General features: G+C 38.4%; 1 protein-coding gene across 2 annotated transcripts in view; it reads right to left on the bottom strand.

The window, feature by feature from the left end:
- Positions 1-23,121, bottom strand: part of PLA2R1 (phospholipase A2 receptor 1) — a 77,629-nt gene that overhangs the window by 20,335 nt on the left and 34,173 nt on the right. Inside the window, exons 10-19 of one of the 2 annotated variants that reach the window (XM_030580752.1) lie at positions 13,700-13,812; positions 9,984-10,153; positions 9,026-9,228; positions 8,547-8,644; positions 7,396-7,480; positions 6,513-6,645; positions 5,807-5,842; positions 4,795-4,952; positions 796-860; positions 160-263 (exon numbers count right to left, since the gene is read on the bottom strand). In XM_030580752.1, coding sequence (XP_030436612.1) covers positions 160-263; positions 796-860; positions 4,795-4,952; positions 5,807-5,842; positions 6,513-6,645; positions 7,396-7,480; positions 8,547-8,644; positions 9,026-9,228; positions 9,984-10,153; positions 13,700-13,812 — 1,165 coding nt within the window. Of the gene's footprint in view, positions 1-159; positions 264-795; positions 861-4,794; positions 4,953-5,806; positions 5,843-6,512; positions 6,646-7,395; positions 7,481-8,498; positions 8,645-9,025; positions 9,229-9,983; positions 10,154-13,699; positions 13,813-23,121 lie in introns of both variants that reach the window. The other variant, XM_030580751.1, reaches the window with a different exon arrangement.

Raw genomic sequence — 23,121 nt, 5'->3', positions numbered from 1 at the left:
CTTACTGAAAGAAAAAAAAATTAGATTGTGGGTTATTTTGCATGTTCTAGAGAAATATGAACCTCAATCTAATTTAGCAATAAAATGTGCAATAACCCCTTCAGGCCAATAAAATGATTAGTTTTGGATTAATGCAACAAAGGGAAATGCAATATTGACCTGTCTGTGATGAAATGAAGCCACACCTTTCACCTTGTGTGCGCACAGATCTTTCTTTTCCTTCATTCCAGTTCTCATATACTAATGGTGACCCATCTCTCCACCTGCATAGAAACATTAAACATTTAGTCCATATAATAATGCCTGCATCTGTAATTTTCACTCCATGCATCTGAAGAAGTGGGTTTTTTACCAAAGAAAGCTTATGCCCGAATAAATCTGTTAGTGTTTAAGGTGCCACTGGACTCCTTGTTATTTTTATTAAACATTTAGTGACATTCTCTTCTTTTTTCCACCCCTCAAATTGCCACTACATTAATAAATGCCACCAAACAGATAGGGGATAGAAAATGTCCCTTAATTAGCTCACAAAAATCCCTATTCACATTGTTGTGTTATATACATTATAGCCCTTTCAGTAGAAATACTGTTAAAATGGTAGAAAAAACAGTAATAAATTCTGAATTACAGCCCACCCCCAATAACCTAAGTGGATCCTTGACACCCCATGCAGTCATAAAACAGGGTCTTATTTTGACAAACTGAAAGGCAACTTGTAAACAAGATCTTGCAATTAAAAAAAAAAAAGACAAAACAAAATTAAAATCCCAAGCACACACTTAAGTACATTCTTACCGAAATCCATCACTAGATACTTCAGAGTGCAGTCCAATCCACCAGCGTATGTCACTTTTTGATAGCTGTAAGAAATTTTTTTTTTTACCAGTGTTTAATTATATACAGTTCTAGTAAAGCATAAACAAACACCTAAGGCCCAGTCCTGCTTCATATAATCATTTGAATAACTATTTTCAAAATGATTTTAAGTCAGAAAAATATTTTGTGTTATATATAGTTCATGAACAAAATATATATTTTAAATAAAACCAAGTTATGATCTCAACAGAGCATAAACTATAATAAGAAGCAATAGATCTGGTGATTGAAGCATCTGCTGTACAATGTATACAAGGATAAGATGTTCTTTCATTACAACCTATCCCTGTTTAAATCCATTTTCAATATATTTTGTGTGAAAATTCTGACTGTCTACTACAGATGAAAACAGGCTAGTAAGTCATTGAAAGCTTAAAGAAATCCTATCGTATTAAGAAACAAACAATCTGCTTAGGTTTTTGTTTTACTTTTTAAGGTAAAAGCAGAGAGGACTTTACACGCTGAAAGTAAAAGTAGACAGTAAACAATTACAGCTTGAATCTTTTTGGCTCAGCCGTGGTTGGTGATCTTTTAAATTAGTGCTGCAGTGTAGTATTGCTCTGACTAAGGCATCAGAATCATAGCTATTATGTGTTTTTCTTTATTTTTCTTCCTTCAATCTTTATTACTAATGACATTTAAATGAAAACAGGCTGTTTGTTTCTAGGGAATTCATCTGTTTCTGCAGCTATTTCCTCAATTTAAAATAATAATAATCTGCTTATTACATCATAACAATTGCCATGGAGATTATGATTTCATATACAAATGAGAATTATGATAATTTAGAAGCAAAAATCCGGTTTTCATACAAATTACCTTAGTAACAAAGGGCTCTAATTCAGAAGAAATCGTATGCAGCATTCTAAAGAATGGGAGTTGGGAGTGACACCCTGGAAGGCCTGTTCAGAGGAAAAGTTGATCTGTTGCGCAAGGTCTAAACCAGCTCTGGATCTGCTTAATGAGTAGGAAGCTTGTGCATTACCGATTCCTGCTCAGCACTGCTGAGGAGCAACTACAGCCCTTCAATTATCTCTTTAGAGATGTATGCTTCAGAAGAGGACTTCAAAGCATTCAGCCGAAATTTCTTACCTGATAATTTCCTGTCTGCTAGCAGCATCTCCCACAGTCCTTATACATACGAGTTATTGCCCTGCTGTCTGCAGTTTCTGGGTGCAGTTCAATGCTGCTATAATAACCCCAGCTGGTCAGCTCTCCTTCTCCAGCTTGCCACCACGTGATTCATTCCAAGCTGTATAAAAGCCTCATAGAATACGATTAACAACAATAGCTCCAACACTAACCAGTAAACCATGTATAGGAGGCTAACAGGCCTACAAATTGTAGATATAAAAATTAAATTTCGCTCCTTGGGTAAGAAGCCATCCAGGGAAGGTAGACTTGTGGAAGATGCTGCTATCAGAAAGGAAATTATCGAGTATGAAATTGCCCATTCTGCAGCCCAGTGTTTCTCATGAGATGTATGAGAAATAACAAGCAGTGAACAGAAGTAGGGAGGAATAATAAAGTCAAATGAGACGTGGAAAACACCTCCCAAAATTAATTGCCAAAGTGGCATGTAGCACCTTCTGGCCAAAGGAGGCCTCTGAATAGGATAGAAAATCCACCTTGTAGTATCCAATAGAGGTGTTAACAGAGAACCATGTTGCTGCCCTGTAGATCTCTGCAATGAAAACACAGATTCTTTCTGCTCATGCAGTCATCATAAACCTCATGAAAGGTGCTTGACTCCACTAGCAACAGATGAACCTGATGTCTTCTATGCCTCTACAATGCATAACCTGATCCATCTGTCCAGGGATCATTTCAATAGCAAGAGCCCTTGGCACTTTGGATGAAAGGACTTGAACAAGAAGCCCAGTCTTCTTGTTGATTCATTACATTTGATATAGATCCTTAGTGCTTTATGAACCATCCATATTCCCCCACAGCTTTTCTGTAGGAGGCTATGGCATTGGACAGAATGATGGATCATCTCCTGTGAGACATGAGAAGATGAGTTCACCTTCAGCAAGAAAGATTCCGGGGCCCTTATCAGCACCTTCTCAAAACGGAACACACAAGTAGGTTCCTGTTAAAGTTGCCAACTCATCTAGCAGGCAGGATAGTGACTGTGTGTGGAGGTGAGGGATGGTTTTGGTTTGGAAGCACCGACCGCTACACTCCAATTTTCCCACAAACAGGAGAGCACCTGTGAATTTGGATGAGCACAGGATTTGTTTGGAGTGACTGTCTTGCGGAGTGTAGCCAAATGTGGCACCGTGCCTGGGAGATGAGGTCTCATTGCTAGAGTCCTTGGATTTGCTGTTGGGAAGAAGGGGAGCTGTGCAGGAGCCTGCCTCTTTCCCCAAGGAGCTTAGGATGCACTTCGTTATCTGAGGGTCAGGGGTGTGTGTGAGAAGGTGGGAATGACATGGTGCCCCTTAAGGGTTTTTTCCTTATGGCTCAGGTCTGTGCTGGGACTTGCCCCCAGAGCTGGCTGACTGGCATTCCCCTTGTCTTGGATTCTCTCCCTGACACGTTCTGCGTATGCACTTGGGCTTTTCTGCAGTGGAGTTGCAGCTCCTCAGGGCGGGGAACCCAACATGCCAGTACAACTCTAAGGCCCTGTGCCCTGGCAGAGCGAGGGTTGGCTGGCTGTGAACAGATAGGTCATAATTCACCCTCTAGAGAACCTATAAATGCTGCTCACATATGGGAATACTACTCTGATTAGCCTGGTGAATTCTGGGCAACTCTGACATGCCTGAAAAGGAGTAGAAAAGTCTGGTAGGGAGGCTGGATCCAGCTGTGACTGAGACCACAACATTGCTCATGAGAATGGGAGGAAGGGAGAGTAAAGGTTGCTCATTACTTCCCAAAAAAATCAATTAAAATTAAAGCCAGAAAAGAAATGCTTGAGAGCAAAGCAAACCACCCCTGAACTGCTGAGACAGAAGATATGGATGCAATCCAGAGTAAGGGACATAACCAGCAAGGACTGTATTACAGAATTGAAATGCCCCCAAAACTGCAGACAGGAGAATAGCCCATACATACCAGAACTGAGAGAGATGCTGAGCTGCAGAAAGTTATATCCATCCCACATTAATGCTGCACATTAATCGGTCCATGTAAATTCTGCTGGTGCACTTTCAAACATCACTACTTTAAACAGTACTACATTAAAACATATTAGGTGAACTTTTAGGGAGCACCAGCAGTCTCTATCAATTAATGTGAAATACCTTAATGCACTTTAGAAGTCACTCCCCCATACAGTGCATTGCTCCACCGCATAGATAAGCCCTTAATATGTTCTCTAGTATCATTACCCAAAGGCCAGCTACAATTTACTATATATCAAGAGAGCATTGTTGTGCAACTGTATAAGACCAAATCTGGCCTTATGCAACTGCATCCATAGCCCCACTCTGTGAGTGAGCTAGGAACCATGATGGCAAATTTGGACTCAATGAAGCTGCAACAACTCCTATGGCCTGCACAGACACAGAGGGATGAGTGGAACAAAGAGGGAGAAGCTTATGATAAAATAGGCACAGTGCATGCAGTGTGGGAAGCTCCTTTACATGCACTTCCAAGCACTTCCACAACTTTGGAGAAAGGAGCTGTTTTTTGTTTCTCTTGACACTTACGCAGCAAGCTGACCTGTCTCTTCATTGGCTCAGATCACTGCAACTACCACTGTCCCCCCCACCCCCGCCCAAAAGGTTACTTACATAAAGCAGGATAATCCTTTACAATGATAAAGAGGTAAAGATAATAGTAATAATATAAGCAGAATTGTTTTTAAAATAATACGACTTTCAACTTTTTATAAAAGGCAATTGAAAACCAGAAATTCCAAGAGATGTTATTGGTACTGAAATTTAATTTTGCAAAGGTTTGTCTTGTTACCTGTTTTATTCTACTGTGAATAAATTCTTGTTCACTAGAGGATTGTATTGTGACTATTTCACCACGAAGCCAACCACAGATGAACTCAAAGATGGTCCACTCTGAAGCACTAATATGAAAGAGGTATTCTGCTCCTTGATAGTAAGACCATGGTGGTTCTAAAATAGAAGCAAAAGATTCAAATGTGTAGCACAAGGTTTAAGACTTCCTTTGGATTCTTACATGGAAAATTCTTTGCAACTAACAAAACATATCTGAATATACTATATATCACAAGACAAAGATTCCATTATAAAAAACCCTCTCATTAACTTTGATCTATCATATATTACAAACTGACAGAGATACTAAGCCAAATTCTGGTCTGAATCATACCCCATGCAACTCCAATGACATTAGAGGGGCTGCATGGCATATAAGCAAAGGCAGAATTTGGCACATTGATTTTAATGAGTCTCGGAGGATACCAAATTCCTACACCATCTGCTCTTGGCTAGATTCTGATATCTTTAGTTGAGTAGTATCTTACTTGAGTACTCCCACTATGAGTTGGGGCTTGTCTTCACTATGGGGGTAAACTGACCTAAGTTATGCTACTCCAGCTATGTGAATAACGTAGCTGGAGTCGACATAGCTTAGGTCGACTTACCCCAGTGTCTTCACTGCGCTACATCGATGGGAGACAATCTCTGGTCGACTTCCTTTACTTTTCATGGAGAGCCAGCATACCTGGGTTGACTGGAGAGCACTCTGCTGTCGATTTAGCAGGTCTAGTGAAGACCCGCTAACTCGATTCCTGTTGCAACAACTGCAGCGGCGTTGATCTCCCTGAGTGAAGATCAGCCCTAAGAGTGGCAAAATTGGGCCTTATAGAAGCAATGAGATCAATAATTCTTACAACGTTACTTAATGGGAGTTTAACTTATATTAATTATTTTAACTCAGAGCTTAAATATATAATTCCACATAATAGCTTTTCAAGATGTGAAAACTAAAATGTCCTTTTTCATACCATTTATGTACCACTGTGGACTCTTTGGCTTAACACCTGTAAAGAAATAATAATTAAGAAACAATAATTTCACACAGCAATCATACAGTAGAATTTAACAAAAAAAATTATATTACTTCTTTTGTTGATCAGGTATAAAATTCAAAAGGGAATAAAATAAATATTGGGCATATAGTTTTTAAACTAATATGACACTTTTCAGCAACAAGATAAAGCACTTGTTCTAGGTTTTCAGCAGAACATTCATCACCACATACTGCTCATCAGTATAGGTCATTTTTAAACAATGTGCACATTGAAGGCCATTCAGCAAATGGAACACCAATCTCAATCCAAAATCTAAGGGTACTACAGTCCTGCTTTCATTCTATGCAGCAGAACACCCATTGACATCAACACAGTTCTGGCATGGAATAAGAGAATTCTATAACCCATAAACATTTCCCGTCTCTTCAGGGGGAAGGGAATAGCTCAGTGGTTTGAGTGTTGGCCTGTTAAACCCAGGGTTGTGAGTTTAATCCTTGAGGGGGCCATTTAGGGATCTGGAACAAAAATCTGTCTGGGGATTGGTCCTGCTTTGAGCAGGGGGTTAGACTAGATAACCTCCTGAGGTCCCTTTCAACTCTGATATTCTATGATTCATTATAACATAATGACTAACTATAAGTAGCATACATAAATTAAAATATAGCTTAATGACTCTTACCTTTTGGTATTTTGCATATCCATTCACGCTTCCCATTGCAATGCAATGGCAGGATTGTTCTATTTACTTTGTATGCAGCACAATTTCTTGAATCATCTTCAACATATATGCTCTCTAAAAATGCAGATACAACCTGCAAGAGACCAATGCTTTCCTCAGCCCTTACTGAGATTCCCAGATAAGATGTTTAAAAGTTTTAATACAAAATTAAATGTAAAGTATTTTGAAATGTATACGTTGCACCATTAGAAAACTAATAAACTTGGGGTACCTGAAGTATGGTGAAAAACTCTTAAAATGAGGTCCGCAGTTACTCTCTTCCTGGGCCCTATTCAGTACTCCTTGCTCATTTTCAAACCCTTTTTCATATAGCTAACTGAGTAGCATTAAACAGTAACTTTTTGCCATTCCTGACAGGGGCTGCCCCATGTCTAATGTCATTTTTCCTCTGTGTTCAAAGTATTGCATGATTTGCATTTTGTATTTATGTTCTGCACTTATTTTCATCATTAGTATAGAGAGTGCTTTTGCTGTAGTATGTTTCTGGATACAATTCTAATGATTATATTTTTTACTGGAAGTCTCTTCATGCCCTTGAAACACTTTAGTACTTTTGAATGCCATGTAGCATTTCAAATAATATTCCCACACTGTGTGCGCCAAAATCAAAACTTGCCACCATTTAAGATGTGGCACAAGAGATGTGACTAAATCTGTTAATTCAAAAGCAGATTACGGTTAGTGAAGTGGATGCGTGTGAAGGAAGAGTCTGTTTTTTCTAGCCACACAGTTTGGCTATTTGGAAGATTTGTTTTTAAATTGTGGTCTCATGCTCAGAAATAATTTAATAGGTCCTTAGAATATATAGCAAATGAGTATTTACAGGAGTTCCATCAGACCACACCCATGTTCCTCCAGACAAGGGGTTTCTTTTATTAAATCCAATCCAGAATTGTCTTTCTTCAGCCCTGTGACAGACAAAAGAGAAAACAACTGAAGAACATTGCTGATATGTTTGTCTTGTCTAGCTTCATAGAGCCTTTTAAAAATGTATAAATAGCCTGCAAATAGCAAATTCTGGTAATTGAGATATGTCAAATTGTAATGTATTTATTAAAGTTCATAGGAATGTTCTGCAGAGTTGCTGGCATCAATAAAATAATTTCTGTTTCTCTGATTAAAAAAATATTAAGTTACCTATTTAAAGATGGCAATGTAAAAAATATTGGGTCAGATGGCGAAGCCCCTTTTCCCACTGGTGAGAAGTTACTCATGTGGTTACAGTGACTTTAATGAATATTCACAGAATAAACTATTGATAAGGATCTGGGCCACATGGAGCACATCTTGACATAAAAAATATAGCAAATTGTCAGGACTTTCACCATCAAAATGCACAATCTCTAGCCACTTATGATAGAGGAGTAATTCATTTGGTTTAATAGGCTGTTTCAATAGCTGGGAGCTAGCAAAAACAGAAAGACACAATCACGTGCATTAAGATTATTAGGACAACACTGAGTAAAATCTCCTGGGTAGGCATTGCTCAATAAAATGCCATCTGAGCACATCTTATGCTTTTTCAATGTATTTTGTTATTGAAAGATTCTAAACCTAGGGCCTGCTCTTACTCTCATTCAAATCAATGGACGTCAATGGCAGCAGCAACAGACCCTTTACAAATCATTAGGATTAATAAATGGACCACCCTATCATGGAGGGTTTGAGCATGATGAAAAACAGTGGACTATGGTAAGATTTGTTCCAGCCCTAGCACAAATAAAGTTGGTCTTTAAAAGGAATTACATTAGAACTTTGCTATTGTGCTTCTTTTGGAAGAACAAATTCATTTTCAGCTTCACTTCAGTCAGCGAGGGAGATTTAAGTCAATTATTGGCCCCTGTTGATGAGGATGTAGAGGCACAGAGAGTTCTGTTTGTTTAAAAAAATCTTTGGTGATATTAAATTTTATAAATACATGTTTACCGATCAAACATTTTGTTTAAAAACATGTTCAAAAAATCCTCTTCATACACATGGGTAAAGCTGGCAAGATGTGCTCCAAGATCTTGGCATAATGCTTCTGCTTCATCCCATGTTCTTTTCATCAGAACTTTCTCATTGTGAAATACCTGCATATAAAATAAGAACCACCACAAATTTAAGAACAAAACTGATTTTGGGGGGCTAATATATATTTTCAAAATAAAAAAAAACTGTTTTAAGGAAGTGCAATTTGCCCTTGCAATAAAAGACATTTTGCCCTGTCTTTTTCTGACACTAATCTTACCTTGGCTTTCATTAACTTTGAAACGCTGTATAAAATGGTACTGATGAGTTTTCAGTCCCAGTCCAATGGAGAAAAGATCAAGTGCAACAAGGAGTCTTGGATTCTTTTAGAAAATTTAGAATTTTAAGTTTAAATGAAGAATTTTCTTTCTTTAAACAGTGTTGTTTGGAACAAAAGGTAAAATCCTGACACAAATCAAGAGATTTAGGTAATCCTTTTTTACCTTGTAGCAGCTGAGCAGATTAGATTCTGATTCCCATCCAGGATAACATACATCCAAAGGTTCTTCAAAATTAGGCTCATTTTCTTCATATGATTCAATTTTTTGCTTACACAATGACATAGCTTTGAAGCTTTTACAATTTTTCACCTCCCAGTAACCAAGAGGCTGCCCTCTGCGAACAACAACACACCCTCCAGAATGGCCTAAGGCAAGGAAAAGAAGAGTATTCAGCATCAGAACAAAACATTCGGTGTCCAAACAGGACATAGTTTTATGAATTAGTAATGGTCATCTTTCTATGAGGTGCTGAAAGGTATCAAATTAAATAGATTTAAACCATTTTTCCTAATAAACTCAACATTTAGTGAGATAAAGTGGCTGAGGTAAAATCTTTTATTAGACCTTCCCTTAAACGATCACATAACCGTAGATTTTACTCTTTGATCAACGATATGATAGCACTGAGAGCTCATTCTGGAGTGAGTATGATTGTGCCATGCCTGAGACTCCATGGATTGGTTGAGACTGGAAGTAAGGGGCTACATTATTATAGCCTTTACTCAATCACACAGGGGAGTGGGAAGCTGAGGTTACTTGCCTAATACTGCTGGCTGTGAGGAAATGGGCTGGGAGGAAGCCGACTGTGGGAGGTCCCCTGGCTGTACCTCCCCACCAAACCGTCATAGCTGGACAGATTACCTGGCTGGGTGCACAGTGAGGAGTATATTGCTCATGGGGAGGTGCTGTTATGTGCTATCCCTTTCTCAGGGCAGACTGTAAAATTACAGTCTGATCCAAAGTGAGCCTAATGCTACACATATCTTGGGCAGAGTGAAGGAAGAAAAGTGATGTTGGCTATGTAAAAAAGGTGACAAAAGTAATTCTGGCCCAAGAATATAGTGGGAGATATTAGAATTTAACGAGAAGTTGTCATTTATCGCTACAATATATTACTCACTTGGCTGATGCTTGTTCCAGTTTGTATAGCTCACACGCTGATTCTTCCCCTCTGCAGTTAGCCAGAAGTATTCTCCTGTATTGTTAAGGTCTTGTAGGGCTATCCAAAAATAGGTGTTATCAGTTTCCACCATGCTACGAATCATACTGTTGATAAATGCTTGTTCAAATCTTTAAAAAGGTCAAGATAAAAATCTTGTCAAAATAAGATACCCTAATTCACATTTCAGTGAATAATTCTCATGAAATATTTTGAATGATGCAAAAGAGAGAAATATCCAAAGCCATCTACACTTCCTAATAAATGTCAGTCATGTATTTGCAATGCAGGCAGAATGTGGCTATTATCGCATATGCCCAAATGCTATACAAAACAATCGCTTAAGCTATCTAATTGGCATATAAACCAATAACCTCAATGCTTATGGTACAATATATGGAAAGAAAATATAACACCCAGAAGGCATTATTTATAAATAATGCAGAGCTTAACAATGAGACTCTTCATATGCATGATGAGGGAGGAGTGGTGCAGAAGTTCAAAGGGAGTTACAGAGAGAATACTGATGGGAAAACAAGAAAAGACTTGTCACAACAATGTTTTTTCAGGATTTGATTTGGACACTCCAGTGGCACTAAGTAACTAGTGGCACTACACCAATAGCTCTGACACTTGCAGATAAAGCTGTTCCGTGGGTGAAGAAGCTTTTTTATATTAATAAATGGTATATTTAATCCTGCTTTTACTACAAAAATATAATTTATTGGTATAGCATTATACAAATAAATACCTTAACTTATCAACACATTTAATCAGCTTCCTATAAAATTACATACATTGCATTAAGGACCCAATCGTGCAGAGACTTACATACTCTTAACTTTAGGCACTGTAAGAACTATTGAATTCCATGGGAATGGTCATAGAGTGTAAAGTTAAACATGTGCATACATCTTAGTAGGATTTGGGCCTATGTAGCTACTATTCATTAATTTTTTTATTTATGACTTTTTGCTTCTCCTCCATCCCCACAATCCTCCTTCTTAGTAATATGCTCTTTATTGCCAGAGATTATGATAATTTAGAATCTTCTAAGTATCATTAATTCTGGAGAAACGTGTTTGTGGTTGTCACATCATGACCAAGAAACCAAACAATAAATAAAATGCCATGTTTACTACTATTTTCTCAGCTAGTGCAATATGGCAACTGGAAACCAGTGTCTGAAACAATGATAATGTGGAAGCGATGAACAGTTATCACATCTGTGCCTCCAGTGAGGTGCTGTGTATCCTCAATTCCCATTGATGCTAATGAGAGTTGTAGATGCTCAGCAACTGCAGGATCTTTCCTTTCTATTCACAACATGCATTACTTGTCTACTAAGATACTCATTGAGTATTAGGAACAATGTAGGGAATCACTGTCCTAGCAAGAAGAATCTCCATCAACCTATCTCCTGGATTTTTAAATCCATCCCACTGAATTATTCTCTTGAACCTGACAGTGCTATCTGTCATTTTTTTCAACTGAACGGGTTTCTCATACTTTATTTCTCCATGTCACTAATGTTGGGGGAATCTATTCTTTTCCAAAAGTGAGCAAGCACATATCTGGATGCTAGAAGTAACTGTGTTATAAATGTGTCTTACCTCCCACCCCATTCAATCACTTCCTTTAGACTGTAACCTAACAGAACAACTATGGATTCTGTGGGTAGCCTAACTTTAGTTATATTGAAAAATTCTATTTATTATTTTTCTACAAAATATTATTATGGTAGGACAATCCCTACATTTATATGCAGACAGGTCCCTATTCCTCCACATTCAGGATCAAGTAGGTTTTATCATTTCTAGTTAACATTTTTCAATTTTGAAAAGATAAATGGACAGTTGAGAAGAGGTTCACCAAACACGAAGAGGTCTCTTAATGGTAATAAATGCAGGATATGAGTAAGTTTGTTAATATTTGTACAGAAAGTTCGTATGTGTAAATAATGATCAAATAAAAAGGTCAAAAAATAAAGTATTTCCTTATATTTTATGCATATCTGAACATTACTTATTTAGAGCTTGATCCAGCCAGGTGCTGAGGACTCCAGTCCCAATCCAGCAAAGAACTGAAAAATGTGCTTAATTTTAAGCCAGAGTAGTTCTACTAAAGTCAAGCATGTAGTTTATTGCTTTGCCAGAGTGGGGCAAGAGTGCTCAGGATCAAGGCTTTACAGTCGTATCCTGCAAAGTAACCTCAATTTCCGCTAAACCAGGTATCTGTCCCTGTGTAATTTACTACCATAGAGTGGTAGCAATTTCATAAAGGGAGCAAAAAAAGGAGACACAATAGCAGTGACTGGTGACCCACATTTCCAAGAATTCTATGAAACCAGGGCTGGGCAAGTGGGGAACCACCCATGGCGCAAAGCTGCAGGATCGGAAAAATGGAGTAGAAATGGAGGTGACATGTAAAGGGGCTCAGGGAGGGAGTTCCACCTCCAACCTGACTCACCTCAGTGGGCCACCCAGCCAGTCTGGGGCATAACCAAAAAAAATAAATAAAAAAAAAATCAGGGGCAGGGGGGATGTGACCCAACGTGCCCTCCCCACATCGCCTCTAGGAAGAAAAATTATGATAAAAATGGTAAAAGACACAAATATGTTTGCTGTCCCCAGCTGCTAAAATGCCTAGTTATGGTTCTGTATGAATCAATTCTATGGGTCAAGTTTAGAGGTCAGTCACCCAATTGTATCTTTTGACAGCCTAATAAACTCCTATGTAACTGATCATTTTTATTGCTCTTACAGTAACAGAAAAGAATTGGATATAGGGTTAGAACACGTAAAAGGGTTTCTCCTCAGGCCATTTGTCCTCAGACACTCGAAATGTTTCCTTGGAGCAAAGGTGCTCACAAGCCTTGTTAGCACTGGCAGTTTTTTTCCAACTTTTCCACACAACTAATTCTGGAGGGAATCAAAACTAATGTGTTTGTAGTAAAATAAATCTTGACAAGCTAGGAACCCCTCTTACAACATTTACACCTATGTATCATTGACCAGTAGTGTACCTACACTAATATACTTTATAATTGACTGAAGAGTATCAACTTTTTTTTCCCAGCTCTCCCTGCTGGTTATATAGAAAGTGGAGCTGACAGAAAATTTTCACAGAAATCAGATTTTGTTTTTGGAAAAAAAATTGTTTAAATGAAAATGCAATCTTCCATTGATAAACCGCTTCAATGGAAAATTTCTCTTTTATTTTTTGTTAAAAAATGAATTCTAAAACCCCAAATGCTTTCAGTTTAAAATGCTGCCCTAGTGCCTCATAGGAGTCTGATCAAGGAGTCCAGCCTATAGAGGAGTATGGGAACTTGAGGGACCTTAAGTATTAACCCCCCACCCGCACCCCGCAGCGTGAAGCACTATGGTGACATTTCAGAATGGAAGTATTTTGGATTTTTTTTGTTTTTAAAAATAACTTGAAATTTTCTGTAGGAACCTGCCACCACCCACACACAGTCCATCAGGTCAGTAATTGCACTCTACCAAATTTAATCCCTACTCGGGAAGGAAACAATGACAAAATGAACATTTGATTTTAGTCAGTCATTAATCTATGTAGTATTATTTATAAATAGTAACATTTTCTCTATTTTTTTTAATGTTAGAATAACATTTGTTACAAATATCTTTGCACTGTCTAATAGGATTAACTACCTGTTTGTTACTGTTACAAGTGAAGGAGGACAGTAATAGCCACTGGAAGCATGTTCAAAACTTCGAGGGGTATTGTCGATTTTGTAACAAAATCCACCATGTCTCTCCCATCCCTTAAAAAAAATAAGGGTTATTTATATATCATATATATAATATATATGCACAATTGGTTTGGTTGTTAAGCAAGTGATCTCTCTTTGTACTTTCTATGTAATCATCACTAATTATGTTATCATATGTGCCCGTTTCCTTTTTGCTCTGGTGGGGTCCTTGTGACCATACCTGACTGACAATTTGATGAACCAGGCTTTCAGTAGCCCTCTGTTTCCTGCTATCATGTGATGAGCTACTCCGTTCATAAACCGGAGTTGTTTTTGATCTACTTTTAAATGAATACAAATACAATACAAGAAAGAAAAGAATTACTGAATACATATTGAAATATGGCTGGTGTCACTGACTTCGCTTTGTAAAAACAAGAAGCTAATATTAAGTTAAATACCAGTATTAATTTTTTTTAAAAAGGATGTTGTATCTCAGAGAGGTAGGTAAGAAGATGTATCCCAATTTTACAGAATCAAAAACTGAGAGTTTAAATCCATTAAACATGAAAAATATTACATTAAAAGTTTATTTAATGATCTGTGATTTTTAACCTGTAGGTATAAGTACACCTCTACTTCAATATAACGTGACCCAATATAACACAAATTTGGATATAATGCACTAAAGCAGTGCTCCGGGGGGGCAGGGCTGTGCACTCTGGTGGACCAAAGCAAGTTCGCAATAATGCAGTTTTACCTATAATGCGGTAAGATTTTTTGGCTCCCGAGGACGGCGTTATATTGAGGTAGAGGTGTATTTGCTAGGTAAGGCATAGGTATAAATTAAGGCAGTAACACAGTGAACCTACAAGCCACAAGGGCTGTAAAATAATATATTAACTAAACTAATCAAGGTCTAAGTCCCCAAAATCCTTATCATAAACAGCTAAGCAGGAGTAACCCTAGACCATAAGATATCACAAGACAGAATGCTGTAATAAGTAACACTGAACTGAGGACAGCTAACCACAAGATGCCTGATTATGCCAGCTTCAGATAATTTAAGTTAGGAACATCAGCAGATATCCAACAACAAGAATGCCATGGTAGCTAATTGATGTACAAATGAGCTTGAGATAAAAGGCCCAGTAACCTAAAAGGGAGAAGGGCACCCCTACATTCCTCACCCTAGGGTGAGGAAATACAGATAAGGAAAAGGGTCTGAAACCCCTACTGAATATGTATTAGGCAAAGTGGACATCAGTATAACACATTATAAAAGCTGTATCTTGGCCAGTGGTGGATTAGCCACTGAGCCAACAGGGCCCATGACCAGGGGCTCTGGCCAATTGATGGGCCCTGGAAAAATGGGCACCCCTGCACCCCAACCCACTCTGCCTGCCTGGCGCTTCTGCTGGGGAGCAGGGTGAGGGTGCTGGGGCTTGCTCCTGCTGGAGAATGGGGTTGGGGCATGGGAGGCTTAACACACTTCACCTGCCTGCCCAGCACTCCTACCAGGGCAAGCCCCCGCACCCCAACTCTGCTCCTCCAACCAGCAGAAGCACCAGGCAGGCGGGGAAAGCCCCTGTGCCCAACCCTGCTCCCCGGCAGGAGCACCGAGGGAGGAGGGGACTGCAGATGGAAGGGGTGGGGGGGCACTTGCTCTGGCCCTGGGCCCCACAAAACCATAATCCGCCTCTGATCCTGGCCTGCATACCTTGGGAGATGCCATGATGATGACGAACAATGGTGGGGACAGTGAGGATGATGACTAACGCTTAGGGTTTTTCTGTAGGGAGTGGTGAGAATATATGGATGCTCATATGTGGGATGTTTTGACCATCTTATATTATTTTTCCGCTTTGCTGGGTTGGAGTGTGAGATTTTGCTAACTGTGCTAATAAAAATATTAAAAAGACAGAACACCTTTCTGAAATGTAACTGTCTCCTTCGGGCACATGAGATTCCTTGTAATAGCCTTAATATTTCTGGATCTGATCATGAGGAAGAACCTTGTCAAACCACAGAACGGTAACTGGGAATTAATACATAATGAACAGATTAGGCAACATAGTCAATACAGGGTAATGAGTTTACTTACTGAATCTTGGGGGTACACGCCAGGACATTTAGATATGTCATTTTGGGATGAAGTGTTTAATTGTGCTTGTTAGTTTACAGTTGTGATAACCCATTACTAATGTAGAATATAAAAAGTGTAAGAAACATTGCATGTTGATTCAACTGAGCTGGTATTTATGACCATCTGTACCCCTATGTTTATCCCCTTTATAAGATTATGATATTTTTTGTGCAAAGTATGTCTTATGAGGTATCATTTGAAAACTCATAATTTGCTGATCATTATTGTCCTGGTAGGATGTGTGTGGCAACATTGTATGTAAAGTTATAATATTCTACTGTATGATATTACTAAGACATGTTCCAAGTTTGGAGAGCAGTCACAAACTTGTTTCCCAGAGACAAAAGGCTAGCTAGTGCTTCAGAGAGGTGTCAACAAAATCAAATGGACCATCACCTGGTTAAGTGGCCATTCTTTGGCAGGAAAGAGGATGTGGGCAAAAAATTACACCTAGAAAAAGAAACAACTGGAGGTTTCCTGTCCACATATCCTTTCTGTCTCCTGAACCTTAGCTGGAGATGATTCTCAATGAAAGGAAAGAACTATAAGAAGGGAGAGCAGACACCCTAAATGATCTCTCCCTTTCTCTCTAGCCCTGGCATTGACAACACTTGAAGAACAAAGGAAGCAGCATTGGACTGGGGGAAAGATCCTGACTGAAAGAAATTCAGCAAGTAAGACTGCTGAAACGTGGTCAGAGAGATCCTTGCTTTGAATTGACTTAGTTTATTTAACTGGGCATTAGCTGGGTTTTACTTTTATTTTCGTATAATCAATTGAGACTTTTATTCATTATGTGTAGTCACTTAAAATCTTTCTGTAGTTAATAAAATTGTTTTATTGTTCTAAACCATTGTGTCTGGACTGAAACGTTTGGCAAACTCCACTTGGGATAACAGGATTTGTGCATCTCATTTTCTATTAATGACGAGCTTTGTATTAGCTTGTATTGTCCAGAAGGCGATGGGCAGTACAAGACATATTTCTGGAAGAAAGTCTGGGACTGGGACTGCAGGTGTTGCGCTGCAGTGTAATTCAAAGGTGGCTGGCTATAGCACTCATACAATATATGGGGGGGGGGTAACTTACATGCTGGAAGCTGTGTGAGAGCAGACCAGGAGTGGTAGTTGTCACAGAGAAACAGTGTAAAAGGCACCTCAGCTTGGAGAATTGAGGGAACACAGCTATTCATCAGTCCAGATTGTACCCTGTCACAGTATTATATGTTACAGCTGTATGATTTTTGTTTTAAAGTGAAAATGGAATGTTTACTTAATACTAAAAGTGGCCTCAATGCTGACCTTTGACAAGGCAAATCATCCTTCTTGTTATTTACTTCATATTATTTTCCTGCTCTGTTTTCAAATACAGTAATACTTTTAATTTTCTTCAATCTTTTTTTTTAAATGCCAATAGCGCAGGATAAAATAAATGAAGCACATTATAGCTATTACACAGGTCTAATTTTTTTCATCCCAAGATGTTCACATTGGGGAAGAGTTGACAGAGCTTTTGTAGAGGGAAGTCATGCCCTGCCAATCTATTAAAATGCTTTAGGGTCTCAACAAGCACATGGACAAGGATGATCCAGTCAATATAGTGTAACTGGACTTTCAGAAAGCTTCTGACAAGGTCTCACACCAAAAGCTCTTAAACAAAGTAAGCAGTCATGGGATAAGAGGGAAGGTCCTGTCATGGATTAGTAAGTGGGTAAAAGATATAGAACAAGGGTAAGAACAAAGGGTCAGCTTTCACAAATGGAGAGAGGTAAATAGCAGGTCCCCCAAGGATCTGAACTGGGACCTGTGCAGTTCAACATATTCATAAAAGATCTGGAAAAGGGGATAAATAGTGAAGTGGCAAAGTTTGCCAACAGTAAAATATTACTCAAGATTGCTAAATCCAAACCTGACTGTAACAAGTTACAAAGAGATCTCACAAAACTGGGTGATTAAGCAACCAAATGGCAGTAGAAATTCAATGTTGACAAGTGCAAAGTAGTGAACCCTGGGAAACATAATTCCAGTTATACATACAAAATGATCAGGTCTAAATTAGCTGTTACCACTCAAGAAAGATCTTGGAGTCATTGTGGACAGTTTTCTGAAAACATCCATTGAGTGTTCAATGGCAGTCAAAAAAGCTAACAAATTGTTTGGAGCCATTAGGAAAGGGATAGATAAAAAGACAGAAAATATCACAATACACTGCATATATCCATTGTACACCACAACTTGAATAATGCATGCAGTTCTGGTTTCTCCATCTCAAAAAAAGATTTATTAGAATCGGAAAAAGTAAGAGAAGGGAAACAAAAATGATTAGGGGTATGGAATTGCTTCCATATGAGGCACATTTTTGTAGTGTTTTGCAGATTTCCTTAGAGAATGAGGACTGAAGTTCAGATATAGAGTGAACATTTTGTGAGAAGTATTCACCCACAGATGAACAATCCTTGGAGCTTAAATTCATAACTTTGTTGTAATAAGCCATGATTTTTAGTGTCTAGCAATCTATAACCCACTAACAATTCCCCGCACCAGCTTCCAGGTTGTTAACAGGTCACTTCTCCTTGAACAGTCCCCTGAAATATATGCTCATTACTTATGCTCAACAATGTGTTCCATCTTGTATTTAGCTGTGACACACTGAGTACATTTCCCCAGACCTGAAGAGCTCTGTGTAAGCTGGAAAGCTTGTCTAGCTCACCAACAGAAATTGGTCCAATAAAAGATATTATCTCACCCACCTTGTCTTTATTTCATTTTTGTTCATCAATTGTACTTGGCATTCCACCTCTTAAATGCACCTTCTTCTTTCCTATCTTATTTTCGGCAGGCATGGTAACATTAACAGTATCAGTACTGGGAGATGGGCCCTTTTTACCACAAGTGACAAGCAGTAAATAAGAGAAATGCCTGTTTTAGTGCTATGCTATGGTAGCTTTGAACATGTCAGTTAAATTACTGAGGACCATAACTGCCCACTGATATATGTGTATGCAGCGTTGTTGTAGCTGTGTTAGTCCCAGGATATTAGAGAGAGAAGGTGGGTGAAATAATATCTTTTATTGGACCAACTTCTCAAAAGCTTGTCTCTCTCACCAATAGAAGTTGGTCCAATAAAATATATTACCTCACTCACCTTGTCTCTCACTTCTTTCTCTGTCATCAAGTAACTGACAGCTCCAGAACTCCTACCAGAAGCTGGTTTAAGGAAAGTTCTTAAAATCATTGTTTTTGGACAGATTGCCATAGAGAAGCTGACCTTTGTTACAAGACATTTGCTCCCTGTTAACAGATAACAGGTTAAACAAATAGTTGAATGAGTAAATAAATAAAAGTTTAAGAAGAGCCAAATAGCTCATGGTGAGTTGAGAGAAGTGGAAAAATAGTGATTCCTGCAATTATTGCATCAGCTGATCAGATGCACAAGAGATTTTTAATGCTTATCAGTCTGAGGATCAAGTAATAAAATCAACAGAATATAAAAACCTCAGTAAAATAGATACGACTAGAAAGCTTCGTAAAGACAAAAACATGCCCGGGCTAAGAATCCTTGAGAGAAAAATAAGAGGCATAATGAATTTAAAATCAGATGTGAGACAAGCCACCAGAATTTACCTAGTTATTGTACATCAACAATGACAAAGAAAAGGAAGAATAAGTAAACCTGGTAGAGCTCATAGAATGAAACCAAGAATAAAGCTAACTTTCTTACTAGTAACAGGTATTATTTTCTATGACATGATGGCAGCTATGCTAATACAGAAAACTACAGTTTGGGGATGCAACATCTATTTAATCAACACACAGAGTAGATGGAAAGAGAAAATTAATTAGCAAGACAAAGATTCCAAAATAAAAATTTAACTTACTGACTACTTTTGATCAAATGAACACAACTGCTTCTATCAGGTTAAAATTAACAGACTCATAGAAATCAAGGAATTATACCAAGCTTGAGCATGTTTTACAGAATGAAAAATAACAGACAGCAAAGAGGCGACTCCCACAGTACATTCCACTATTTATGACCTATGAGTCAGACATGTAAGTTCTGATCCTGGGAGGTGCTTCACTGCCTTTTGCAATGGTTGAATGCCTTCAAATCACACTCAAATCACTCAGCGTCTCTCATTCATGGCTTGGTCTAATGAAACTGGCTCTGTTCACCCCAATGAGGGGCAAAGGAGAGAGGGAACAAAATTAAGAATATCTTTCTGAAGAAAAATGTGAGCATGATGTGGTATATAAACTCAACAATGGGATAGAAGGAGCAGTTCTGGGCCTACGTAGCCCCACCCTATTGCACCTGCAGAACCTGCTCCAGCTGGAGGAGGAGTTTAAAATAGAGCTGGACAGCTCAGAAAGGGGAGGAGAAGAGATCAGATAGAATAGGAGATAGACTGGTAGGGGAGTCCAGGCTCTCAAGTCTGCTGTGAGGGTGGTATAAACCCCTCCCTCCTTGAGATAAGGGGATTAAAGACATTGTAAGCCCTGCAGTAATGATGTGAGGCCTTTGAGGGCCCTCAGTTGGGCTGGAAACTCCTTTTGGGGGCCAGAGGGCCTTTGGACTTCTATACTTGGTTGGACTCACTCACAGAAAAGGATGATTTCATGGGTGACCTGGCTAGAGGGCTGAGTTACAATCTGTGATGCTGGACAACCAGGTCAGATCAGGACCCCAGACCAATTCACTTGCGTATTAGTACAGATCAAAGTAATGTGTAAGTGTGTACTGAGATGTTTAAATGTCATGAAAACTAGAGGAATGTTATGTACTGTTTTCACTTATTTGTTCCTATTATAGTGTAATAGCAAACATTTACTTTGTGTATACCCTTGTAACTAAATAACCCGAAGAAATCTTGTGAAATACTAATCAAGGACTTAAGGACTTTAACAGAAAATGTTAATTTCAAAGCAAGTGGCCATTATGTGATGGTTGGAGATTAGAGGCTATGTGCATTCCCCACTCATCAAAGGAAAAAAGTCCATCTGGGTAGCGACATTGTCAGCTTGTTTTCTGTGTGAAGACACTATAAATATGGATTAAAAGAATCTCTTTTTAATCCCTTTATCTCTGCACTGTTTGGATTCTAACAGTCAGAATAATTAAATGAGAAGACGGAAATACCCAGAGTTATTCCTGATAGCCTTGAGAGACCTTTAGGAAACTGGCAGATTATTATATCTTGCTACCATTTGGAATTATAGACTATGGTTCTCTTGTACATATATTTTACCTGCTTTAACCTCCCAACAACTCTCATTGTTTTTCTTAGCTAATAAACCTTTAGTTAATTTACTATAGAATTGGCTGCCAGCATTGTCTTTGGTGTAAGATCTGGAGTACCAATTACTGCGGGTAAGTGACTGGTCTCTTAGGAGAAACCTGATGTGGTGTAATTTTAGGTTTAATTGAACTTTCACCACAAAGTTCAGTTTGTCTCAGTGACAAGCCTGGAGAGTCTAAGGGGACTGTCTGTGACTCCACGGTAAGACTGGTATAGTGATCCAGGAGTTCACATTTGTTACTGGCTTGATGAAATCTAATTATAGAACACACCACCAGTTTGGGGTGTCTGCCCTATTTTCTGACAGTCTGCCCTGAGATAGGCACTCACAATCATGAGCCACTCCAGACAGTGTGGCAGTATCTACTCGAAGTGAGATTGCCAACATGCTGGAGCGACCACTGGCAGGCAATACTAGAGAGGGGGAGAGTTGAGACCCAGGAACCTAACCATTTGCCAGTACCACTTGTAATCAACAGCCCCGTCACAGTGAGGATTTTCTTTTTTTAATAGAATAGCCGTCTATGTGAAACAGTCAAATGGAACGAAAAAGAGCGTAGTGACTGATGGGTCAAAGAAATTATAAATGTGCACAACCTGCAGGTAGATGAAAAGACCTAAATACAACAAAACTCTTGATACTTGAAAGTTAATCCAAGTTCTTCATTTAGCAGTGCACTATTGAATGATAATCAACGGTCATACTACTTCTAATTAATAATGAGAACCACCTTTACCTAAAGATGATGGATGCGGTCACAAGGCCAAATTCTGCATTCCTTTCCCAAGCAAACTCCCATTCACTTCTGTCTACTTTAATCTAACCTAAATATTTATATCAGCCCCATCACCAGCTATTTGAATGCTTTACTAATTTGTTAAAGCATACACATGAAAGCTTACACACACACGAGCACGGGGGAGAAAAGTTGCCCACTCTTGATTTTGATGAGGTCTTTCCTGTGCTCGCAGCTTTATAAATTATAAAAAATGACATGTTCTTACTAAACTGCAAGAATCTTAACAGCCTGTGCCCAAGAGCTGAGATGAAGGAGTAGGGTCTTTGAAAGAAAAAGACATCTGTAACAATTCTGTCAGTTCATTGGCTTTAAATAATTAACTCCTGCTAACGGTATCATCATAATACCATTTTTTACTTTTAAACACAAGAAGGAAACAAGATTCAGTGAACTCAGGACCTGTTCTGTGATCAGATTTTTAAACTTCATTTTTAAGAGTACTCACAGCACAACACATCTTAGAATGACAAAACATCTGAGAATAATAATATAGTATATTTTTACTTGATATACCTCAAAATAGAGATTGGCTCAAGTGAAATGCCTTTTTACGCAAGCACCCTAACTTTGGGGAATTTTCTATTTGGCTCCAGATGTGGATACAAATATTACAGAAAGTCTCTAGCTCCATAATGACCTGAACAGAAATCTAAGTTCTTAACAGACTTGAATTTTGGGGAAAATTGGATCTAGGTCCTAACTTTTTAGCTTGGTCCCTTGTCCAATTTAAATTGAATCTGTCATGTTTCTTGACCTCTGGCACATAGCTTTGTTAATCAAATATCGAAAGGGAATGCCAAAAAAAAAAAAAAAAAAGGGAGGGGTGATGGGGGAGGAAACTATTACATTGAGCAGAAATACGCCTTCACAACAATGAAAGGACAAATATTTCTATTGAAAAAGCTTTTATAAAACTTCTCTATAAAGTTTTGAGCAATTTTCAAGGACACCAAAACCCATCAATCCCAGAATGTTTCTTTATATTGTGTCTGTTGAACAAACTGGTAGCAAAAAGAAAAAAAAGTTTTGCCACTGGACTACATAGTTTAAAAAGCTTGAATTCCTATTATTTTCTCCCTTTTAGATAGCTTCATGCCTTTCCATTTGTTTTACAAAAGTGAAAGGAAAGTCAAATT

This window comes from Gopherus evgoodei, chromosome 11 (assembly GCF_007399415.2).
Source record: "Gopherus evgoodei ecotype Sinaloan lineage chromosome 11, rGopEvg1_v1.p, whole genome shotgun sequence".
Lineage (NCBI taxonomy): Eukaryota > Metazoa > Chordata > Testudines > Testudinidae > Gopherus > Gopherus evgoodei.
Note: the sequence above shows the minus strand (reverse complement) of the source record. Positions and strands in the feature narration are given on the sequence as shown.